Source organism: Notolepis coatsorum (genome assembly GCF_963971535.1).
Source record: "Notolepis coatsorum genome assembly, chromosome: 13".
In the NCBI taxonomy this organism is placed as follows: domain Eukaryota; kingdom Metazoa; phylum Chordata; class Actinopteri; order Aulopiformes; family Paralepididae; genus Notolepis; species Notolepis coatsorum.
In genome coordinates this window covers 105,708,232-105,731,302 of record NC_140177.1, presented here as the reverse complement: position 1 = coordinate 105,731,302, position 23,071 = coordinate 105,708,232, and the positions used below count along the sequence as shown (strand labels likewise).

The 23,071-nt window shown below is 45.7% G+C and overlaps 1 protein-coding gene across 1 annotated transcript in view; it reads left to right on the top strand.

Moving 5' to 3' along the window:
- LOC311239452 (occludin-like) overlaps positions 1-23,071 on the top strand; it is a gene marked incomplete at both ends in the record, with an annotated part of 83,183 nt that overhangs the window by 4,810 nt on the left and 55,302 nt on the right. Inside the window, 2 exons of the mRNA XM_084327760.1 lie at positions 913-1,116; positions 7,156-7,311. Of these exons, the coding sequence (XP_084183886.1) occupies positions 913-1,116; positions 7,156-7,311 (360 nt within the window). The remainder of the gene's footprint in view (positions 1-912; positions 1,117-7,155; positions 7,312-23,071) is intronic.

The following is a 23,071-nucleotide window of genomic DNA, read 5'->3' as shown; positions in this document are numbered from 1 at the left end:
AATGTAATACTCAGTACTGTGTATCAGCCAATATTTAATCGAAAACTAATAATTTGGAATGAACAAAATGAACTACTGCTTAAAGGTGCTATAGATAAATGTGTATGTGGAGTAATACAAAAAAAACATCCACAGAGCTTTTAGAAAGGTGTGGAATAAAATTATTGCTTTTCCCCTGCAAAATATTTTGATTGATGAATTTATCATATGAAAAAGAATTTGGCGGGTCCAAAATTAATGTTGTTTACATGTTGCATGCATGTATACTAGGGGTGTAACAGTACACAAAAACCACGGTTCGGTATGTACCTCAGTTTTGAAGTCATGGTTCGGTACGACAGTGGGGGAAAGTTTGCAGAACGTGGCTTTCCATGTTCCACCCGGGGGTGATGAAGTGTGCAGTTACTGTATTGTTAAGTAGGGCTGTCAACGTATATTCTATATTCGAATGAATAATAAACCGGCTGTCTTCCTCTCAACTTCTCGCATGGGCCTGAATGCGCAGCATGACGCATAGGAGACACGCAACGTCACGAACGAACAACATCCAGCCCTTTGCGCAAGTTATATTTTGGGAACAGGGGGGACTTGGAGTTTTGTATCAAGTTCTAATGTGTTCCATTAGTGGTTAAAGTAACGTTGCATTCGTTCAGTACACAGCACATACTGATTGAACCGAAAGTCCCGGTACGAATACGTGTGTACCGCTACACCCCTAATGTATACTCTTGCTACTTCCCATTTCCCCGTGTGGAAGGCACCTGATTGGATAAATTACATGCTGGTGCTCCTAGTTCAATGTCTAGTGGCTGAATGTTATCTATAGCACCTTTTAAATATTTTTCCAACTGTTTGAATATTTGGCCAATCTCTTAAAACATGCAACTTATATGGAATTGATTTGATTTCCAGGGCATCATCGACATCATCTTTGTGATCGGGGTGAACCCCATGTCCCAGAGCTCCCAGAGTATGCTGTACAACCCCATGCTGATGATGTGTCAGGGCGCGCAGGGCGGCCCCAGCCTGAGTGGCAGCGTGGGCTCAGGCTTCACAGGGGGCTTCCCCATGTATAGCCAGTACCTACACCACTACTGCTACATGGACCCTGAAGAGGTGTTGTCTTGTCTGTTGTGTTCTTTATATTCTGTTCTGTTCTGTTCTGTTCTGTTCTGTTCTGTTCTGTTCTGTTCTGTTCTGTTCTCTGCTCTGCTCTGCTCTGCTCTGCTCTGCTCTGCTCTGCTCTGCTCTGCTCTGTTCTGTTCTGTTCTGTTATACTGACAGTTTGCTCCCTCTCCTCTCTTCTCCATTTAGTAGTTAGGCCTAATGTTGGCGCCACATCTATTCTATTCTATTCTATTCTATCTCATTGAAAAGATAGTTTAGTCCCTTTCCTTTCTTCTCCATTTAGAAGTTGGCCCTAATTAGGGATGGGCATGAGTAATGTTTTCCCAGATCGAATACTCACATGATGAGTAGTGCTCGAGTAATTGTTTTGAAATACATTTTTAGAACGCATCTTAAAGCGCATAGCAGCAGACAGACACACATACACACAGATGCTACCGATTTGCACAGCAATGCACAGCAATATCCCCGATGCTTAATGCATTATTGTCATTCAAAACAGTCAGTTACCATTTGTAATAATTACATTAACTCCACTCTGTCTGCAGCAGGTCTCTCCCCTCATGGAATGGCATGGTCATATCAATAGTCTATGAACACTACTAAAAGTGGGCAACATGTTGTTGGCACAATTTGGAAATGCACAAACACAAAGCGCTGTTTTTATCTTTTAGATAATTAGCTGTATCCCAACGCAACAAACCTTTCAGTGTTGTCTTCCTGATAACTAGCTGTATTCCAACACAACAAACCTTTCAGTGTTGTCTTCCTGATAAAGTTAGGTTATGACTATAACCAAGTTCTGTTAATTAGGGGTGACGCTCGGCATCACTCATGCACTGTCCTCGCACACGTGCACGTGCACTGAATAAAGACCACAATGTACCTTTAATCCCAATATTTGTCTGACCACACCCCTATCAGCTCACCTACATAAGCAGGTGTGTGGTCACCTGCTCTCCTCCTTCCCAAGCTTTCACCACAAGGTGAGGTCAAGGGCTGCAGCGGCGTCGGATGCCGAGCGTCACCCCTAATTAACAGAACGTTCTGTATCATTAGGGGATCCGCTCGGCATCACTCATGCACATAGGGAGGCCGAGCGGAGCCACCGGCCGACAAATACACCCCGCTGAAAGCCCCCCACGACCATCAGAACAGGGAGGGCCGAGCCCCCCCGACCCCCCCTAATGGAGGGCAACCCCCCTATTAGAGGTTTCCCGGAAGGGCGACGGACCCGACCGTGCGAAGAGGCACTCAAGCAACTCAACGCCTGACCCCACGACTACACACACGCACAACCCGCATGCCACCCGGGAACGAACGGAGGGAACAACCTCGTTACTGCCCCCAGAATCACGGGGTCAAGGGCAAACCCAACCCCGTGGCAAGGCCGTAGCAGCGGAGCGCGAAGGAAGGCCCAGACCCACCAAAGGGACTGGACCCCCTGGAATGGGGGCCCGGAGAAGTCCATGATGCCAGCATCAAGACCCCACCAGGTGGGCACTTAGTGACCCCGCCCCCCACATCGCCAGCGTATTCAGACAAAGGCCCCTCAGCCGAGCGGGCCCTGTCCCCCCAATAGTACACCGCCTGGCACACTGACCCTGCAGAACAGGCAGTCAGCATGGCCGTAAGCACACAAAAAAAAGGTTAACCAACGGAAGCAGGCAGCGCACCGGGGAAAAACCAGGCAACAGGCTGTTAACCCTAGCCTGGAGACTGCGGACGAGACAGGCGCCAGAGGGGACAGCTGAACACAGCCGCCCCGGCGGAAGGGGCGTATGCTGGCGTTGTTGCATGACCAAGCCTCCATTTAAAAAAAAACCACCCAGAGGGGTCGAGGCAGAGAAGGCTGACACGATTGGCAGACGTCATGAACGTGCAGGGGCACCCTCAACCGGTGAACCCGGGAGTTGACACTGCTCCAACACACCAGGGAATCAACCACCTTGGTGTTACCCAATGCGGTGGTTGTTCCTATAACCCCTCAAGAAAAAACTCCAAAACACACCTGCGGGTATACACCGGCTATACCGCAGTACAAGTGTTTCAGTTTCCAAAAAAGGGTTAACCCAGGCCTACGGGTCGACGAAACATTACTTCGGACCGGGCCCGGCGATACGGGAAGCACAGGGTCACCAGATGAGGTCAAAGACCACCCCAACAGGCCCCTCTTCGCCATGCGTGAGAGAGGAGCGAAAAGAATGGAGAACCAGCCCCAAGCACACCGTACTTGGTATTCCCAGGCGGTCTCCCAACCAAGTACTAACCAGGACCAACCTGTGTAGCGGCCGAGATCTGACGAGATCGAGCGTGTACAGGTTGGCATGGCCGTCAGCCATTACGACAGTGCTGAGTAAAAAATGTACCCAACCAGGGTCTCCATGAATGAATGAATGAATGAAAACTTTATTTAACAGATTGCAGTATGGGTACAATACAGTACGGCTCAATACATACAATTGTTAAGGGGATGCAGACCTGAGAAAGACGTTAGTCTTGTTTCCATCAGGGTCCCCCATTTTCAATTCATATCTATAGCGCTTAACCCTGTGACACCCGGACCGACCTGGCATTTTTCCCCCTGAAAAAAGCCCAAGTCCCTCAGGGTACCAGAACAGCAGATCTGCATCCCCGGCGGACAACGGGTTCAACTGATCCGGACCAGCGTGACCAGATCCAGTCCCGTGCCTTAACCACGCCGACATGCCTACTCCAGGAGAAGGGGCAGATATGCGTGTTGACCTTAAACATGAAAAGAAGGCGCCACCCAGACGTTCGGGGCGACCCGATTTGCATGGAGAAGCTAAATACCAGTAACAAGACAATTCACACATAACTCGCTAGCCTAGGTAGGCCATAACTAGCGCCGCAGCTAACAGCTGACTGGCTAACAGTAGGCCACCACTAGCACGTAAGCTAAGCAGCTATCACCTGAACTTGTACACAATGATATAACAATCACTCAGACAGTCCGCCGTTCTGAAACCCTCCTCACTGTTTAAGAGAGAAGAGAAACAAGATGTTAACACAGTTTTACAATGGTGATTTTACCAACACCCGACGGAGCCAGCACAATACCCAACTGGCCTGTAGCTGACTTGAACACAGATCTTCCGCTAACGAACATCCATGCCCATATTTCCTCGTGAGAGAATACTCTCATTCGTATTATGAAAGAAGGGGCCTCACGGTGACAGAGAAACAACCACTCGTCCAGAAAACACAGGGATCACCAGTGTTATTGGTCGTGGCCCACTATTTAATTATAATGGGCTTCAGGCCAAGGTCTTCCGCCGTCGCCTAAGAGGCTGAACAAAAGACCCTAGTCTGGGGCCGGTTTTCATAAACATTGTCAACTAGCCCCCATAGCACTAACAGACAAGTGGAGCCCGCCAGCAAAAACATAACTCACCAAACCTGGAACCCACCGCTTCTCACAACAGCGGCGCGTCCTACAGTCCAGCTGTGCCTTTACCGCAACCAGCACACAGCAAGGACTGCAGTTGGAAGGCATGCAGCGGCGCGAACTCCCAATACGAAAACCGGTGGAGGATTTTTAGAATGATCATCATCTTCCAGACACTCCAGTACGAAGACAATATCGCCGTATTTTCTCGAATATAGTGAGAGAGAAAATAAAGATATGATGTCAACGTATCTCGTTTTCCAACTCTTCTCCTACCATCACATCACGTCAAGTGGGGATCTACCGAGGCACTTCCTTGTGGTGAAAGCGAGAAAGGAGGAGAGCAGGTGACCACACACCTGCTTATGTAGGTGAGCTGATAGGGGTGTGGTCAGACAAATATTGGGATTAAAGGTACATTGTGGTCTTTATTCAGTGCGCGTGCACGTGTGCGAGGACAGTGCATGAGTGATGCCGAGCGGATCCCCTAATGATACAGAACTAGCTGTATTCCAACACAACAAACCTTTCAGTGTTGTCTTCCTGATAACTAGCTGTATTCCAACACAACAAACCTTTCAGTGTTGTCTTCCTGATAACTAGCTGTATTCCAACACAACAAACCTTTCAGTGTTGTCTTCCTGATAACTAGCTGTATTCCAACACAACAAACCTTTCAGTGTTGTCTTCCTGATAACTAGCTGTATTCCAACACAACAAACCTTTCAGTGTTGTCTTCCTGATAACTAGCTGTATTCCAACACAACAAACCTTTCAGTGTTGTCTTCCTGATAACTAGCTGTATTCCAACACAACAAACCTTTCAGTGTTGTCTTCCTGATAACTAGCTGTATTCCAACACAACAAACCTTTCAGTGTTGTCTTCCTGATAACTAGCTGTATTCCAACACAACAAACCTTTCAGTGTTGTCTTCCTGATAACTAGCTGTATTCCAACACAACAAACCTTTCAGTGTTGTCTTCCTGATAACTAGCTGTATTCCAACACAACAAACCTTTCAGTGTTGTCTTCCTGATAACTAGCTGTATTCCAACACAACAAACCTTTCAGTGTTGTCTTCCTGATAACTAGCTGTATTCCAACACAACAAACCTTTCAGTGTTGTCTTCCTGATAACTAGCTGTATTCCAACACAACAAACCTTTCAGTGTTGTCTTCCTGCAACAATGCACGCCTCGTGGGATTTCAGAGCAATATTTCTATTTCAGTGGCACAAACAAGCACTTTTGGTGGATGTATTTGGTGATAACCAAATAAAAACAGAGCACCCTCAAATACCACTCGAGTTCAGTAGAAACGGTGAGTACTCGAGTAATCGATTACTCATGCTCATCCCTAGCAGTTGTCTATTCTATTCTATTCTATTCTATTCTACTGTGCATGGGTTGTGCTGATGGTGGTACAATAGGAGGAGATAGAACTCAAATGCAGGACGAAGAACAAGGTGACCGTTTCCAAGGGTGTTTAATGAGGCGGTCTCCAAAATATAAAGTTCAGTGCAAAAGTAGAGCATTAAAGCACAAGAGGCAAAAAAAACAAAGGATAATTTGAGACTAGAGACCTGGAGAGACAGCATGTTACAGAGACAGTCCAGGACCTGGCAGGAGAGACAGCATGTTACAGAGACAGTCCAGGACCTGGCAGGAGAGACAGCATGTTACAGAGACAGTCCAGGACCTGGCAGGAGAGACAGCATGTTACAGAGACAGTCCAGGACCTGGCAGGAGAGACAGCATGTTACAGAGACAGTCCAGGACCTGGCAGGAGAGACAGCATGTTACAGAGACAGTCCAGGACCTGGCAGGAGAGACAGCATGTTACAGAGACAGTCCAGGACCTGGCAGGAGAGACAGCATGTTACAGAGACAGTCCAGGACCTGGCAGGAGAGACAGCATGTTACAGAGACAGTCCAGGACCTGGCAGGAGAGACAGCATGTTACAGAGACAGTCCAGGACCTGGCAGGAGAGACAGCATGTTACAGAGAGACAGAATGTTACTGTAAATACATGTTAATATGCCCATAATGTCCTATGTTGTTAAATTTTAATTACATAATGTCCTGTTTTGTTAAATGTTAATTACAAAATGTCCTGTGTTGTTAAATGTTAATTATATAATGTCCTGTGTTATTAAATGTTAATTACTTAATGTCCTGTGTTGATAAATGTTAATTACATAATGTCCTGTGTTGTTAAATGTTAATTACATAATGTCCTGTGTTGTTAAATGTTAATTACATAATGTCCTGTGTTGTTAAATGTTAATTACATAATGCCCTGTGTTGATAAATGTTAATTACATAATGTCCTGTGTTGTTAAATGTTAATGACATAATGTCCTGTGTTGTTAAATGTCTGCTCTATTCTTTTTAACAATAATCGTGTGCATCAGTGTAGCTCGTAGGATAACGTTACAGCATGGCACTATCACTGTCACTGTTCAGTGTCATGTTATAAACATCATAAGAAAAGCATGTACAAGAGTAGTAGTGGTATCATTATTAATGTTTCTTATTCCCTGTGGAGAGAGAAAAAACACATTTAGTTTGGACAATAAAGTTGTGTTGAATTGAGTCTGTTTCCATCCTGCTCCAGGCTGTAGCTTTGGTGTTGGGTCTGATGGTGGTGCTGGCGCTGTCCCTGGCTTCATACTACGCCTATAAGACCCGCAGTAAGATCTGGCGCCATGGCAAACACAACATCCACTGGGACCGGCCTCTGGTCCGAGTGTCAGAAGACGTGCAGGACTGGGTAAGTCAAAGGAATCCTCACATCATCCACACATCACTGGCTCAGGACCTAGAGCCATTGTCCGGTAATCTGAAGGTTCCCGGTTTGACCCTGGCTCCTCCCGGCAGCGTGTCGAAGTCCTTGAGCAAGGCTACGTTGTTATTATTATTATTATTATTATTATTATTATTATTATTATTATTATTATTATTATTATTATTATTATTATTATTATTATTATTATTATTATTATTATTATTAAATCAAATTTATTTATCAAATCAAATCAAATTTATTTATAGGGCCGAACAACACACGTTAATGTCCCCATGGGCCGTACAGATCTTCTTTAAACAAGTCAAGAAGAAAACATAACAATAAGTCAAGAACAGAACAAGAACACCATAAGGTGCAAACATTTTTAGATGGATGCAAATAAATGAAAGAATGCAAGCACTCCCAGACATACCCCACGCGAAGGTAAGGAAAAACTCACTAAAACCTAACAATAGGGAAAAAAAGCTCCACAGGCAGTGTGGAGGAGAGAAACCTTAGAAGGGCCATTCAAGGGGGGATCTCCCTTCTTAGATGTTGGTGATAGTAGTGTTGCAGACGGACAGTTGGTAAGCATGCACTCATGTGTGTAGTAAAACACAGATGAGTGCATGCAATAGCAACTGTACATTTTGAAAAATTAAAGATAGAGCTAATAGCGATAGCAACTGAACATTTTGAAAGATTAAAGATAGAGCTGATAGCAATCTATTTGAGGCACAGGGGTGGCGCAAAGAGGGTCACGTCCTCCCCGTCTTTGTCAAGGGACATTTAGAAGAGGGGGGGAGGGGGGGGGGGGGAAGAGTTAGAGAGTTCCCATGTTTGTGGTGCTGCAAAGGAGCAGACATGTAGTACCCTGTAGTGCCATGTAGTACCATGTAGTACCCCGTAGTGCCATGTAGTACCCTATAGTACCCTGTAGTGCCATGTAGTGCCAGGTAGTACCCTGTAGTACCCTGTAGTACCCTGTAGTGTCATGTAGTACCCTGTAGTGCCCTGTGGTACCCTGTAGTGCCACGTAGAGCCATGTAGAGCCATGTAGAACCCTGTAGTGCCATGTAGTACCATGTAGTACCATGTAGTACCATGTAGTACCCTGTACCCTAACTAAACTACCCTGTAGTAAACTACCCAGTGGTACCATGTAGTACCCTGTACCATAACTAAACTACACAGATTAATCTAAAGGTCAGTCCCCGACCAGGTGAGATCAGGGTAGGTTGAAGGAGAGAGAGAAAAGATGAGTCTTAAGCAGGGATTTAAAAGCTTCGACAGAGCAGGCGCCCCTGATGACGGCAGGTAATTTGTTCCACAGGTAGGGAGCGCGGTAGACAAAGGCTCTGTGGCCGGCGGATTTCTTTTTAACCCTAGGGGTCGATAGAAGCCCCGCATTTTGTGAGCGCAGAGCACGAGCGGGCGAGTATCGGGAGATGAGATCGGATAGATAGAGCGGTGCAAGCCCATTTAAAATTTTGTAGGTGAGGAGTAGCACTTAAAGTCAGAACGGGCTTGGATAGGAAGCCAGTGTAGGGCGGACAAAACTGGTGTGATGTGATCAAATTTTCTAGTTCTAGTTAGTATCCGTGCAGCCGCATTTTGCACAAGTTGAAGATTTTTGATGCTTGAATTAGGTAGGCCTGAAAAAAGTGCATTACAGTAGTCCAGACGTGATGAGACAAAAGCATGAATCAGGGTTTCAGCATCAGCCAGAGTTAAAATGGGGCGTATTTTTGCGATATTACGAAGATGGAAGAATGCAATTTTGGTGACATTTTTTATATGTGCATTAAATGAGAGGGAGGAATAAAAAATGACTCCGAGGTTTTTTATGGTGGAGCTCTGGGATACATGACAGGTATCAAAGTTGAGGGAGATGTCCTGAAACAGGCCTCTGTGGTTTGGGGGGCCAACAATTAACATCTCAGTTTTATCTGCATTAAGGAGTAGAAAGTTTTGCGACATCCATTTTTTGACGGCAAGCAAGCAGGCCTCAAGGTTTTGAAGTTGGGAGGAATCATTTGGCTTAATAGGTATATATAATTGGGTGTCATCAGCGTAAAAGTGAAAGTTTATTATTATTATTATTATTATTATTATTATTATTATTATTATTATTATTATTATTATTATTATTATTATTATTATACATTATAGGCTGCAGATCTTTGGGGGGATGGGTTAAGATTTTGAAGATAGCATAACAATCTTCACTGGCATTTGGAACTGACTGATCAACTTGGCCGACTAAGATCAAACTGACCAATCAAACGACTAATGGATTAAGAGGGGAAAGCCGTAGTTGAATCTGACTCAGGAGCCCTGCTCAAGAGAGACACACTTCTGGTTCTCATTCATGACAGTGAAGAACAAACCTGCTGTGGTACCTGGTATCTGGTGTTGTGACCATTGGTCATGCGTTCCTATTGACTCACAGCCACAAAGGGGGTTCTGTGTCGGAGTGGTTCTCGCTCAGCGTCACTACTGCACTACCTGTAAGATTGTCTCTGAGTGTAATTCCGCCACCTCCTGCCTTGATCCTATACCAACAGCATTTCTCAAGCGGGTGTTCGATAGTGTCTCAAATCATGTCCTTGAAATCATAAATATGTCGCTTCAAACAGGCACTTTTCCAGATGCATTTAAAACGGCTGTAGTAAAACCACTACTAAAGAAAACAAACTTAGATGTAAACGAACTAAAAAGCTATAGGCCAATATCGAACCTTCCATTTATCAGCAAGATATTAGAAAAGATAGTCTCAGTACAAATAAACTCCTTTCTCAAAGATAATAACATCATGGAGGAATTACAATCAGGTTTCAGAACAAATCACAGCACTGAAACTGCTCGTACTAAAATAGTTAGCGACCTCAGGCTAAACTCCTATGCTGGCAAAGTCTCAATTCTTGTCCTATTGGACCTTAGTGCAGCGTTCGATACGATTGACCATAATATCCTGATCAGTCGTCTTGAAAGACTGGTTGGCTTTTCTGATCATGTACTAAATTGGCTCATAACATACATTAAGGGGAGAAGGTTCTATGTTAAGCTTGGAGACAATGTATCCGAGAAACATGACAGCAACTTTGGAGTTGCACAAGGAAGCTGCCTTGGTCCATTACTCTTCTGACTATATATGCTGCCCCTCGGGGACATCATTCGAGACCACAATGTATGCTTCCATAGTTATGCTGATGATACACAACTATATATCTCTGCAGAACCAAATAACACTACAGCCATACAGTCCATTACAAACTGTCTGTTAGCAATAAACAAGTGGATGAACAATAAATTCCTAAAATTAAACGAAAGCAAGACCGAAATCCTATTGATCGGCCCAAAAGCGAAAAGGGAAGTGCTGTGTGAAAATCTGGGGAGTCTGTCAGCCTATGTAAAGACTGAGGTTACAAGCCTAGGTGTCATCTTGGACTCAGACCTGACCTTTAAGTCTCATATTAATAAGGCCATGAAAACGTCATTCTTCCACCTAAGAAACATAGCGAAAGTAAGACCTTTCGTAAATAAAAAGGATGCAGAGACACTGATTCATGCTTTTGTCTCAAGCCGGCTTGACTATTGTAATGCACTGTTCACTGGTCTTCCCAAAGCAACCATTGGGAAGCTTCAGCTTATCCAAAATTCTGCAGCTCGATTACTAACTCATACAAAGAGAAGAGAACATATCACTCCAGTCCAGTGATTCCACAGATTACTTGTAAAAGTAATCTGATTACTGATTACTGATTACTCCTTTAAAAAGTAATCTTAGTTACTTTACTGATTACTTGATTATCAGAGTAACTTAGTTACTTTGAAAGTAACTAGGTTACGAAGTCGTCCCCCCTGCTGCTGCCACAACATAAGAATGACAAAAAAAATTGAGTAAAATGTACTCAGTTTGAGTAAAATGTACTAATAGGGCATGTAGGCCTATCTTTCTGGACTCTTTTTGTATCACAAACAGTACAGTAATTGCAAATCTGGTATGTCATAAATGTATAGATGTAGCAGTACTGTCTATCTGTATGTCATGTATGTCATATATGTTACGATGAATTGAAAATGGGGGACCCTGATGTAAACAAGACGAAAGTCTTTCTCTGGTCTGCATCCCCTTAACAATTGTATGTATTGAGCTGTACTGTACTGTACCCATTCTGCAATCTGTTAATAAAGTTTTCAATCAATCAATCAAACTATAGATCTATAGATTTCACAAAAGATAAATGGTCAATAACACCACATGTAGGCTGATATGTAGCTGTACTGACAACCTACATACTGCAGTATGGTGTTCCATGTTCATGAATAGTGCAATGCAAAAGATGTTTAACTCAAAGGTGGAACATACTGTTTGGCTGGTGCACCTCCGACGCTCCGAGTCCTGTAGAAGTCGATGGTCGTGCTGTGCTGTATATTCCATATGCGGTAGACAGTATTTTGTTTCCTCCGCAAAGTGAATGTTTTTTTCACCCGGCTTAGCTGACACAAACGTTAAGTAGACTAGTGAACTTCCAGTGCAAGAAAGCGTTACCAGCGCGAGCGTCTCCCTGCTAGCTCGCAGTTTAGGTCAGCCTGATAATAACAATAACAGCCGCGCCCACCAGCATGGATCAACACGCGAGGTTGCGTGCTGTGACGTCACTGCCCAATACTAGGAAAAGCTCTCCAAACGTATATTTGACTGTCGAAAACGAAAGAAAATACTGCATTCCGCCTGCATTATGATGAGATAGTAACGAAATAGTAACGCACAGCCACTTGGACAAGTAACTGCAATCAGATTACTGGCTTGTAAAGATTAACGCGTTAGATTACTATTTTCGGGGAAAAGTAATCAGATTACAATAACGCGTTACTTAGTAACGCGTTAGTGGCATCACTGCTCCAGTCCTAGCCACTCTGCACTGGCTTCCAATAACTCATAGAATTGATTTTAAGGTCCTTTTCCTGACATATAAAGCTCTTAATGAGCAAGGCCCAAAATACATAGCAAATTCCCTAGTTAGTTATCTGCCCTCAAGAACGCTACGGTCATCCACTACAGGTTTACTAGACACACCCAGAAACCAAAAGAGGATAGGAAGTATGGCATTTGCCAACTATGCCCCAAAACTATGGAAAACACTACCAACACACATCAGAAACGCCAGCTCCATACAAATTTTTAAAGGAAAATTAAAAACGTACCTATACAGTCTAGCTTACAAATAGTGTACCATGCCTTAGGGAAAGCGAGTATCTTATTGAAATGATTTTATTATTATGTTTTTATTTTTTATGTATTGATCTTTTACTGAAATGTTATTTTACTGTACTTTGCCTATTGCCGTACTTTTATTACTGTCTTATTAATGTGATGCTTTATTTTTAGTACCCGGAGCTGCTAACTGGCTAACGTTATGAGAGCTAACGTTGCTACCTGCTGTACCCGGAGCTGCTGGCTAGCTGACGTTATGAGAGCCAACGTTGCTACGTACTGTACAAGTGCATTGGTTTAGTGCACTTCCTACTTCCGGTTGCTGCTAAACAAGTACAAGTGCATTGGTTTAGTGCACGTTATGAGAGCTAACGTTGCTACCTACTAGATATTGGTTTAGCATTGGTTTAGTGCACGTTATGAGAGCTAACGTTGCTACCTACTAGTTATTGGTCTAGTGCACTTCCTACTTCCAGTTGCTGCTAAACAAGTACAAGTGCATTGGTTTAGTGCATTTCCTACTTCCTAACTGGCTAACGTTATGAGACATAACACAAAGACGCTATGGCTTGGAAAAGGCTTATGGATCCATAAGGCTTGGAACCCAACTCTTTAGATGAGGGAACGGGTACATACTACACTAACGTTATGAGAGCTAACATTGCTACCTACTGTACAAGTGCATTGGTTTAGTGCATGTCCTACTTCCGGTTGCTACTGAACGGACATGTTTGTGCGGACCTGTTCTCTCAAACTGGTCAGCAAATGACTGTTTTCATTTTTACGTTATTATTATTATTTTTTTTAACTTTGATCTTAACTGATCACTGTGACTTTATTGCTTTTATCGTTATATATGCCTATGTTTGTGTACATCACTTTGAGCTACATGACATGTATGAAAGGTGCTTTATAAATACTTACTTACTTACTTACTTACTTACTTACTTACTTACTTACTTACTTACTTACTTACTTACTTACTTACTTACTTACTTACTTACTTACTTACTTACTTACTTACTTACTTACTTACTTACTTACTTACTTACTTACTTACTTACTTACCTCGCTCGTGCACGTGCACTGAATAAAAAATTCCACAATGTACCTTTACATCCCAACATTCGTCTGACCACACCCCTATCAGCTTACTTTCATAAGCAGGTGTGTGGCCACCTACTCGCCTCCTTCTTTGCTTTCACCACAAGGAAGTGCCTTCGGTAGATCCCCACTTGACGAGGTTGCTAGTTGAAGAAAGTTGAGACGTGTTTACATTGTGCTTATTTTTTTCTTCTCTCATAAATATTCGATAGGAAAAATCTAAGTCATAATGTCTACTTCGGAGAGTCTTCACCAGCGGTTCTCCATTCCCGCCTCCGTCGCGTGTTCTGATGCGGGGCTGTTGCCTCTTTCGTGGTCGGCAGCCACGCCCGGTAGGCATCCGATGGGTAGTTTGCCTCTCCGAGGAGCCGGTGCACCGGTGCGTCGCCTCTGCGATGGCCTGGTCCTCGCTCTGGTTCCTCTGCTTCCGGGGAATCGTCCGCTGTTGAGCAGCCGGTTCCTTTGGTTCCGGAGGATTTGAGACGCAAACTTTTTGCGTCTGCTCGTTCCCGTCGCAAGATGGTGTCTTGCAGACGCGAACGGCCTGGGTTTGGTGAATTGCTGGAGACCAGCGAGGATGCGTCGGTCTCTATCTGCCCGATGGAAAGGCAGACGGGTTCTTGTTTGAAGGCCCAGTAGAGACGAGTATCCCACCCGTCCAGGTAACACTGGAGGGGGGTGAAATGTCTCCTTGGGGCGCCTTGTTCGAGGATGTCGGGGAAACCCCTCGGCCTCATCGGCAGGATGCCCTACTATCAGCCACATCAGACTGTGGCTCCTTGACCAGTCGAAGCCTTCTGCATGTGAGGGATGTGGGTTCGGTGGAGGAAAGTCTGCAGGGGGAACTGCAGGCTTTGTTCCCCGAGCTTATGGCAGTGGCGGCCGCTGCAAACGGCGTGCCGCTGCCGCAGCCACTGCCTGCTCCTGTCCCCGATGATCTATTAGGTCATCTCTGGCAACGTCGCCCGGTGAGAGGGGTGGACGTTGTCTACCCATTTTTCCCCTCAATGGGGGCCTATGTTCGTCGGGGCCAGGTGGTGTCCCACATCATGGGCCTCACTCCTGCCTACGTACCAGTTACGCGGGTGGTGGGTTTGGTCGACGGTATGAGAGAGGGTGTGCCACGGCTTGATAGGCCGATGGCCGCTCTCCTCTGTCCGGAAGTGGTGTGGGAGCCGTTATGCAAGCCGGTTCTCCAAGGAAAATCGGCTAGGTGGTTGGCGTATTGGAGCGACCAGTCGTTCATCGCTGGTACACAATCTCTGGCTGCTGCGTCTAATGTCGCGCAGCTGGCAAGATTTGTATCCGGGATAACGGAGCTGACTGATGTCCAACATGATCAGCTCACCCAGGCGGCAGGAGCTGTCCTGCATCTGACTCAGGTGCAGGCCATAGCCGCTGGGAAAGTGCGCGCCCTGGCGACTCTGATCCAGCGCCACCTTTGGCTGGAGCAGGCCCGTGTGCCGGAGAAGAAGAGAGCTCCTCTTCTGACGGCCACCCTCTCCGATGCTGGACTGTTCGGGAAGGCCCTGCAATTGATGACCTCAACGTGCAGAGAGATGGCAGAGGAGAGATCCGTGCTCCAACCCTATTTTCCACCTCCCGTCATCACCGGTGGAGTCAGACGGCTTCCACGTCGTCGAGCTACCTCCGCCGTGGCTGCTACTGCCTCCACCGCCACTGCTGGCCCGTCGAAGAAGGCTAGGAGGAGAGACGGTGCTGCTGCTGCAGCCGGCCCATCTACGACCAGAGGAGACGGTAGGGATCGACGAGACCAGCAACCGATTGTCTACCGTCCCTCCGGGGCTTCTCGGGGTGGCAAAGCCCGAGCCGCTCGAGGCAGCAGACGCCGCTAGACCCAGTGACTTTTTTCCCCTGCGGTCCCCTCTGTTTACCCCTCCCCGGCCTCTCATATTATTAGTTTCATAAATAAAAAGTCCCCTCTAAAGGGGGACTGTATTTTTTGTTAAACAAACTTGTGTGTTTCTTCACCAAAACATATGGTGAGGTTGCAAAGTGTGAATCTGCATTAGTATACATTGATGGAAGAGTTACGTTCATGTTATGAGCTTAAGCAAGGTCTGCAGCATACACTCGGTTATAGAAAGGTTTCTATCTCGGCCTGACACTCCACATGCAGGTAGAAGCTGGTTGTATGTCTGTTGCTTACACAAAAAGTAATGTTGAACTACAACACTGTTGTGTTAGTTGCAGTAATGCTCGTATACACACGTTCCACGGCCTAGCCGTTATACTCTCTATCAGTGTTTTTCTATGTACAACATGGAATGCGGGTGTAGGATTCACACACACACACGACTTGGTTTTGTTGTAAACCCTGTTCACAGTTCTGTGGGTAGCGTGCATTGTATTAGCTTGCGCTATTCATTAGCATTCTACCAAAGGTTTCATATACTACAGTTGTTATTGTGTGTAGGGGGAAGGGTTTTGTGAGGGGGTGCCGAATAAACCCCTCCTTCCCACTTGATTGGTCAGGAGGGTTTTCTCATCTTCTGTTAGGCCAGTCAGGGCCAAGCCGTTAGGTGCCTTGGCTGGGAGGGGGGGGGGGGGAAAGGGTTGTCCTGACTCTGCTCCTATTACAAACAGGAGTTGTGTGTTGGGTTTCCCCCCGTCATGGCATACGACACTACGTACGTTGCTATGACGATGGCTTCCGTGAGTTAGATCTTTACGTACGATCTGTTGTGTCAAAGTGTCGGGTTAGAGCGTAGGACTTACGGGTCCGCTACGCTCGATTTTATGTGTAACTTGAGTCAGTTGGTCACGTGACTCGTAGTTGCCATGGCTTTTTCATTCTACGACTCACATGGGAAGGCTTTCTGGGGAATTTCGGTCTAAATCCTCTGTGGAAGGGGTGACTGGATGTGAAAATGTAAACAGTTTTTACCCTCGGCTGTGTAGACTGGGATTCATGCTGTTGGTGCTTCCTTCTTTTTTATTAAAAAGAGTTGGAGTTTAGGAAGCACCACACCCCTATTGTCGTTTCCCCTGGGCGCCTTGGGGATTCACTGAAAGGTCTAAATAGCCTGTTCATTGATGTGGTTGTGTCCCGACGCACGCTTAAGTGCTAGCTCGAGGTGTTCTGTTAAAGATCATGCGGGTAACTAGTACGCCTTAGTTGCTTGTGGTTAAAACAGCGTTTTTATAAAGCAACTGGGATGGAGGTTTTTTCCTCTTCCGACAACCTGTTATTGGTTATCGACGGATTCTCGTTCATATCTGGGGGATGATGACGGAATGGATCTGAACATATGTAGAGGGGTCTCACGCCCTTGGGGTGGGCCACCCGGCGCGGTTCGCACCGACCGTCTGGGTGGCGCCTTCTTTTCATGTTTTAAGATCAACACGCATATCTGCCCCTTCTCCTGGAGTAGGCAGGTCGGCGTGGTTAGGGCACGGGACTGGTTCTGGTCACGCTGGTCCAGATCAGTTAACCTGTTGTCCGCCGGGGATGCAGATCTGCTGTTTTGGTACCCTGAGGGACTTGGGCTTTTTTCGGGGGGAAAAATGCCGGGTCGGCCTGGGGTGTCACAAGGTTAGGCGTTATGAAGACCCTTGTTGGGTACTCTTTTGTACCTGGCACTGTTATGGGGGCTGGTTATCTTTTTTCTTCGCTCCTCTCTCACGCATGGCGGAGGGAGGGCTGTCGGGGTGGTCTTCGGGACCTCCTCTAGTAACCCTGTGTGCGTCCTAGGCCGCCGGGTCCGGTCCGAAGTAAAGTTTGTTGATACCGTACACTTGGAATAACCCTTTTTTTCTTGAGGGGTTATAGGAACAACCACGCATAGGTTAACGACAAGGTGGTTGGTTCCCTGGTGTGTTGGAGCAGAGTCAACTCCCGGGTTACCCGGTTGAGTGTGCCCCTGCACGTTCATGACGTCTGCCAATCATGTCAGCCTTCTCTGCCTCAACCCCTCTGGGTGGTTTTTTTTTAATGGAGGCTTTGTCATGGTGTTTAACAACGCCAGCATGTGTCCCTTCCGCCGGGGCGGCTGTTTTCAGTTGACTCCTTTGGCGCCTGTCTCGTCCGCAGTGCTCCAGGCTCAGGTTACAGCCTGTTGCCTGGTTTTCCCGGTGCGCTGCCTGTTTCCGCGGGCCTTTTTTGTGTGCTTACGGCCATGCTGACTGCCTGTTCTGCAGGGTCAGTGTGCCAGGCGGTGTGCTATTGGGGGGAAAGGGCCCGCTCTTGGAGGGGCCTTATCCGAATACGCTGGCGATGTGGGGGGCGGTGTCACTAAGTGACCGCCTGGTGGGATCTTGATGCCTGGCGTCATTGACCTCTCCGGGCCCCCGTTTTCCAGGGGATCCAGTCCCTTCAGTGGGTCTGGGTCTTCCTTCGCGCTCCGCTGCTACGGCCTTGCCACGGGGTTGGGTTTGCTCTTGACCCCGTGATTTCTGGGGGCAGTAACGAGGTTGTTCCTTCCGTTCGTTCCCGGGTGGCATGCGGGTTGTGCGTGTGTGTAGTCGTGGGGTCAGGCCACGGTCTGCTCACCCTGTGCGTTGAGTTGCTTGAGTGCCTCTTCGCACGGTCGGGTCCGTCGCCCTCCCGTGACCCTCCAATAGGGGGGGTATCCTCCATTAGGGAGGGTTGGGGGGGCTCAGCGGGGTACATTTGTCGGGCTGTGGCTCTCGCTCAGCCTCCCTTGTGCAGTAGTGACGCTGAGCGAAAACCACTCCGACACAGATCGATAGGCTATAACTATAACCAAGTTCTGTGAGTAGTGGTGACGCTCAGCGTCAGACGCCGCTGCGGCCCTTGATCTCGCCTTGTGGTGAAAGCTTGGGAAGGAGGCGAGTAGGTGGCCACACACCTGCTTATGAAGGTAAGCTGATAGGGGTGTGGTCAGACGAATGTTGGGATGTAAAGGTACATTGTGGAATTTTTTATTCAGTGCGCGTGCACGAGCGAGGTATAGTGCAGTAGTGACACTGAGCGTCCTGGTTTCACTGTTATTGATCATTAACCAGGCGGGGACCATAAACAAACAGCCTGGCTGAGGTCAATGGATCCCTGGAGACAGGAAACAGCTCATCTTTCCATTACACACACACACACATGCACACACACACACACACACACACACACACACACACACACACACACACACACACACACACACACACACACACACACACATACATGCACACACACACACATGCATGCACACACACACATGCATGCACACACACATACACACACACACATACATGCATGCACACACATGCACACACATGCATGCATGCACACACACACACACACACACACACACACACATACATGCACGCACACACATACACACACATGCATGCATGCACAAACACACCCACACACACTTGTGATATGGAGACTTTCACATTATTCCTCATGATTTAACCATAGACCCATAGAACCCATAGAAAACCATATTGTGATATTTTTCTCATTGTTGGCCGTATAACCAGAGACACTATAATGAGGAGATGGAGCTGGGAGCTTTGAATGGAGACATTTTAATGCTGAATCTGAAAATGGCAACAACAACGAAACTACTTGCTATAAAATAAACATATTCAGAGAAAATTATTAAATGTGATGTTATTTTATGCTGAGTAATATTATTATCTAGTGCATGTTGATGTAAAATGGGAAGTGTTAAAGTTGTTTAAAATGAATAACGATCTCTGCAGTGAGTGGTTGCCATGGTAACTAAGGACTCTGGCAGAAACCACTGGATGGCTCATGTGTAGAAGGGGCCAGGTCTTGTTAGTCTTGTTATATATCAAGAGACAATTATATAACGATAATTGATGGTATTTAGTTTTTCCAGTATATATTGATAATAATTTTTATATTCGATATACCTCCCAGCCCTACATTTATTAAATGGTAGTACATTTTGTTTGGCAGTACTCTACTATTGTAGGATGCTCCCTGCTGCAGGAGTAAAGAGTGCATACAGAATAACCATAACAGCATAACAACAGTATTTCTAAAAGTAGGGCACACTAGCACCCCATAGGGTACAGATAGCATAACTCCTTGTTAGGTTGGATCATATTGTATTATTGTACTTATTTTATGCCTATTCTTATGTCTGCACATTTACGTTGCTCTACTTTTATTGTCTTTTATACCTATTCTTATGTCTGCACTTTATGCATTGTTTTTATTCTGTCCACTGTATGCTGATTGTATGCCTATGTACATTTTATACTAATTGCTGTGGGGCACTCTGGACTGCGGTCTATGTGTGAAAGTGCTATATAGATAGAGTTATTCAGGTTTATTATTATTATATGGTAAAAAAATGTATGCATTGAAAAGTCTCGACGACATTGAAAATGAGGGTGACCTCAATTGTCCTTTTGAGAATAAATAAAAGGTTGAATATGGTAAGAACCAAGTCCTTGTTAGGTTGGATCATATGGTAAAGAGCAGCACCAAGCAGGGGGAGGCTGGGGTCGTGGTGGTGATGAGAATATTAATATTAATATGCAGTAACAGCAAGCGGGTGTGACGACAGGCCTTTTAAACTGCTCATCAGTATCCATGAGATGATTACACCACCACAGCCATCGACTGAAAGGATACACGCACTGTACTTGCTACTCTCATTAATAAGAGGCATAGCCTACTGCAAGGTTGGAGATTATACTACTGTAACAGTCTAACAGACATGTTATACTGTACTTCTTTAAGATTAATTTTTTTTTCTTTTTGCTGGTTAACATTAGGCCTTCCAGTTTGGTACCATCATACTTAGTGTTGATTTTATCAATACAATACTTGATAGAATAATATATACAGCTAAATCTGTATGGCGTGTACTTCTGTAGTACACTTTGATAGAATGAATACAGTTGATATTAGCAGTGGAGGGCCACATAGGGCCTGCAGGCTCCACTATGGGCAGCTCTTCCATTTACAGTACAGTTCCTTTGATAGCTGAATATGTTTTTCATTGAAGATAAACACTCACAATGTATTCATAACAACATATTGGTGGCAATAAATTACAGTTTAGCAGCAGTCAATATAGTAAGTTAGTGTAGACGCTGTGTCTGTGAGGAGCCAGGCTGTGAGGTGGACTGTAAAACATTTTTTATTCACTATTATTTTACAGATTACTTTTGTTTTTCTACTTTATGTGTAAATGCCATAAAAATACAGTAAATGACCTTTTATAAAAATATTAACCATTAAATAAGGGTTGTAATCTGTAAATGTATTTGATTTTACTGTAATTTGACAGTAAGTATTTGGCAACCGTTGCTGCCAGATATTTATAGTTTTTTTAGTCTTCTTTTTTACAGAGTGGAGCAGGTTGTGAGGTGGAGCAGAGTGGAGCAGGTTGTGAGGTGGAGCAGAGTGGAGCAGGTTGTGAGGTGGAGCAGGTTGTGAGGTGGAGCAGAGTGGAGCAGGTTGTGAGGTGGAGCAGAGTGGAGCAGGTTGTGAGGTGGAGCAGAGTGGAGCAGGTTGTGAGGTGGAGCAGAGTGGAGCAGGCTGTGAGGTGGAGCAGAGTGGAGCAGGCTGTGAGGTGGAGCAGAGTGGAGCAGGCTGTGAGGTGGAGCAGAGTGGAGCAGGCTGTGAGGTGGAGCAGAGTGGAGCAGGCTGTGAGGTGGAGCAGGCTGTGAGGTGGAGCAGAGTGGAGCAGGCTGTGAGGTGGAGCAGAGTGGAGCAGGCTGTGAGGTGGAGCAGAGTGGAGCAGGCTGTGAGGTGGAGCAGAGTGGAGCAGGCTGTGAGGTGGAGCAGAGTGGAGCAGGCTGTGAGGTGGAGCAGGCTGTGAGGTGGAGCAGAGTGGAGCAGGCTGTGAGGTGGAGCAGAGTGGAGCAGGTTGTGAGGTGGAGCAGGTTGTGAGGTGGAGCAGAGTGGAGCAGGTTGTGAGGTGGAGCAGGTTGTGAGGTGGAGCAGAGTGGAGCAGGTTGTGAGGTGGAGCAGAGTGGAGCAGGTTGTGAGGTGGAGCAGGTTGTGAGGTGGAGCAGAGTGGAGCAGGTTGTGAGGTGGAGCAGAGTGGAGCAGGTTGTGAGGTGGAGCAGGCTGTGAGGTGGAGCAGAGTGGAGCAGGTTGTGAGGTGGAGCAGGTTGTGAGGTGGAGCAGAGTGGAGCAGGTTGTGAGGTGGAGCAGGTTGTGAGGTGGAGCAGAGTGGAGCAGGCTGTGAGGTGGAGCAGAGTGGAGCAGGCTGTGAGGTGGAGCAGGCTGTGAGGTGGAGCAGAGTGGAGCAGGCTGTGAGGTGGAGCAGAGTGGAGCAGGCTGTGAGGTGGAGCAGAGTGGAGCAGGCTGTGATCTTGGAATGATCTTCAACACACACTACAAATCAATACTCCATTAACCTATGGACAATTTAAAACCATGATCATAAACCTCCCAGTTTCAATATGTAACCATTGTAACTGATTTATTTTACAGATCAGTACTAATTATTTTACAGATTATTTCCCCCCTTTTCTTTAAATTCATCTGTGTTTTGAGTATTTATTTTAACCTCAGTTGATTCTTCAAGTATAAATAGTTGGTTGATATGATGATAAGTTGTAAAGCTCTTTGGATAAGAGTTATTTAAATAAAGGTTTGAATGAATGAATGAATGAATGAATGAATGAATGAATGAATGAATGAATGCAAAGTGTGGCGGCGCATCCTTCGTATGACGCAACAGCTCGGTTCCAGGGCACACGCGCATCACAATGAGGACAGGAAGGCATATATAATGTATGTAACATGTATAATGTATAAAAAGCGGTTGGGTTGCCTCAGCGCTTGCTTGGCGAGTCCCTACAGAGAACGGCAGCATTAAATGATTCAGTCTGCACCAGTTCAGACCGGCGCCTCCCTTAGATTCCTGAAACATTCATACAGATTTATAGAAGTGAGGTAATTAAAGGGGCACTTCACCAAATCTTTTAAAATTTTGCACATAATCTCACACACAACCAACAACTCTAAACAGTTTTGCACACATTGATTTAGTTTGACAGTTATTGAGAGTAAATTAGTTTGAATATGGCCACCAGTGATGTCATCTGTGACATTGAATCCTTGTGTTGTGTTCATTACAGCACCATGAATTGATGTAGATGAAAGAATTGCAATACCTTGTCTTATAGAGATTGCTACTTTATCGTTTCATGGAGCTGTAATTAACACAATGCAAGGATTTTATGTAGATGTAGATTATGTGCAAAATAAGTCATCATTGTTTTTTGGTGAAGTACCCCTTTATAGGAAGAATCAACCTAGAGATGATTCATGAGTCCCCACAATGGGACACGTTGCAGCCATCCCAGACTTAGCTGCCCCAGACTTCCTCGTCAGCCTGCCGGATCCTCTCCTTTGTCTGACAAAAGCCCTCCGGTCCAAGAATAGGTTGTCTCTACGTGTCTTTAATGATGCATCAGTGTTTCTAAATCTGTATGCGTTGC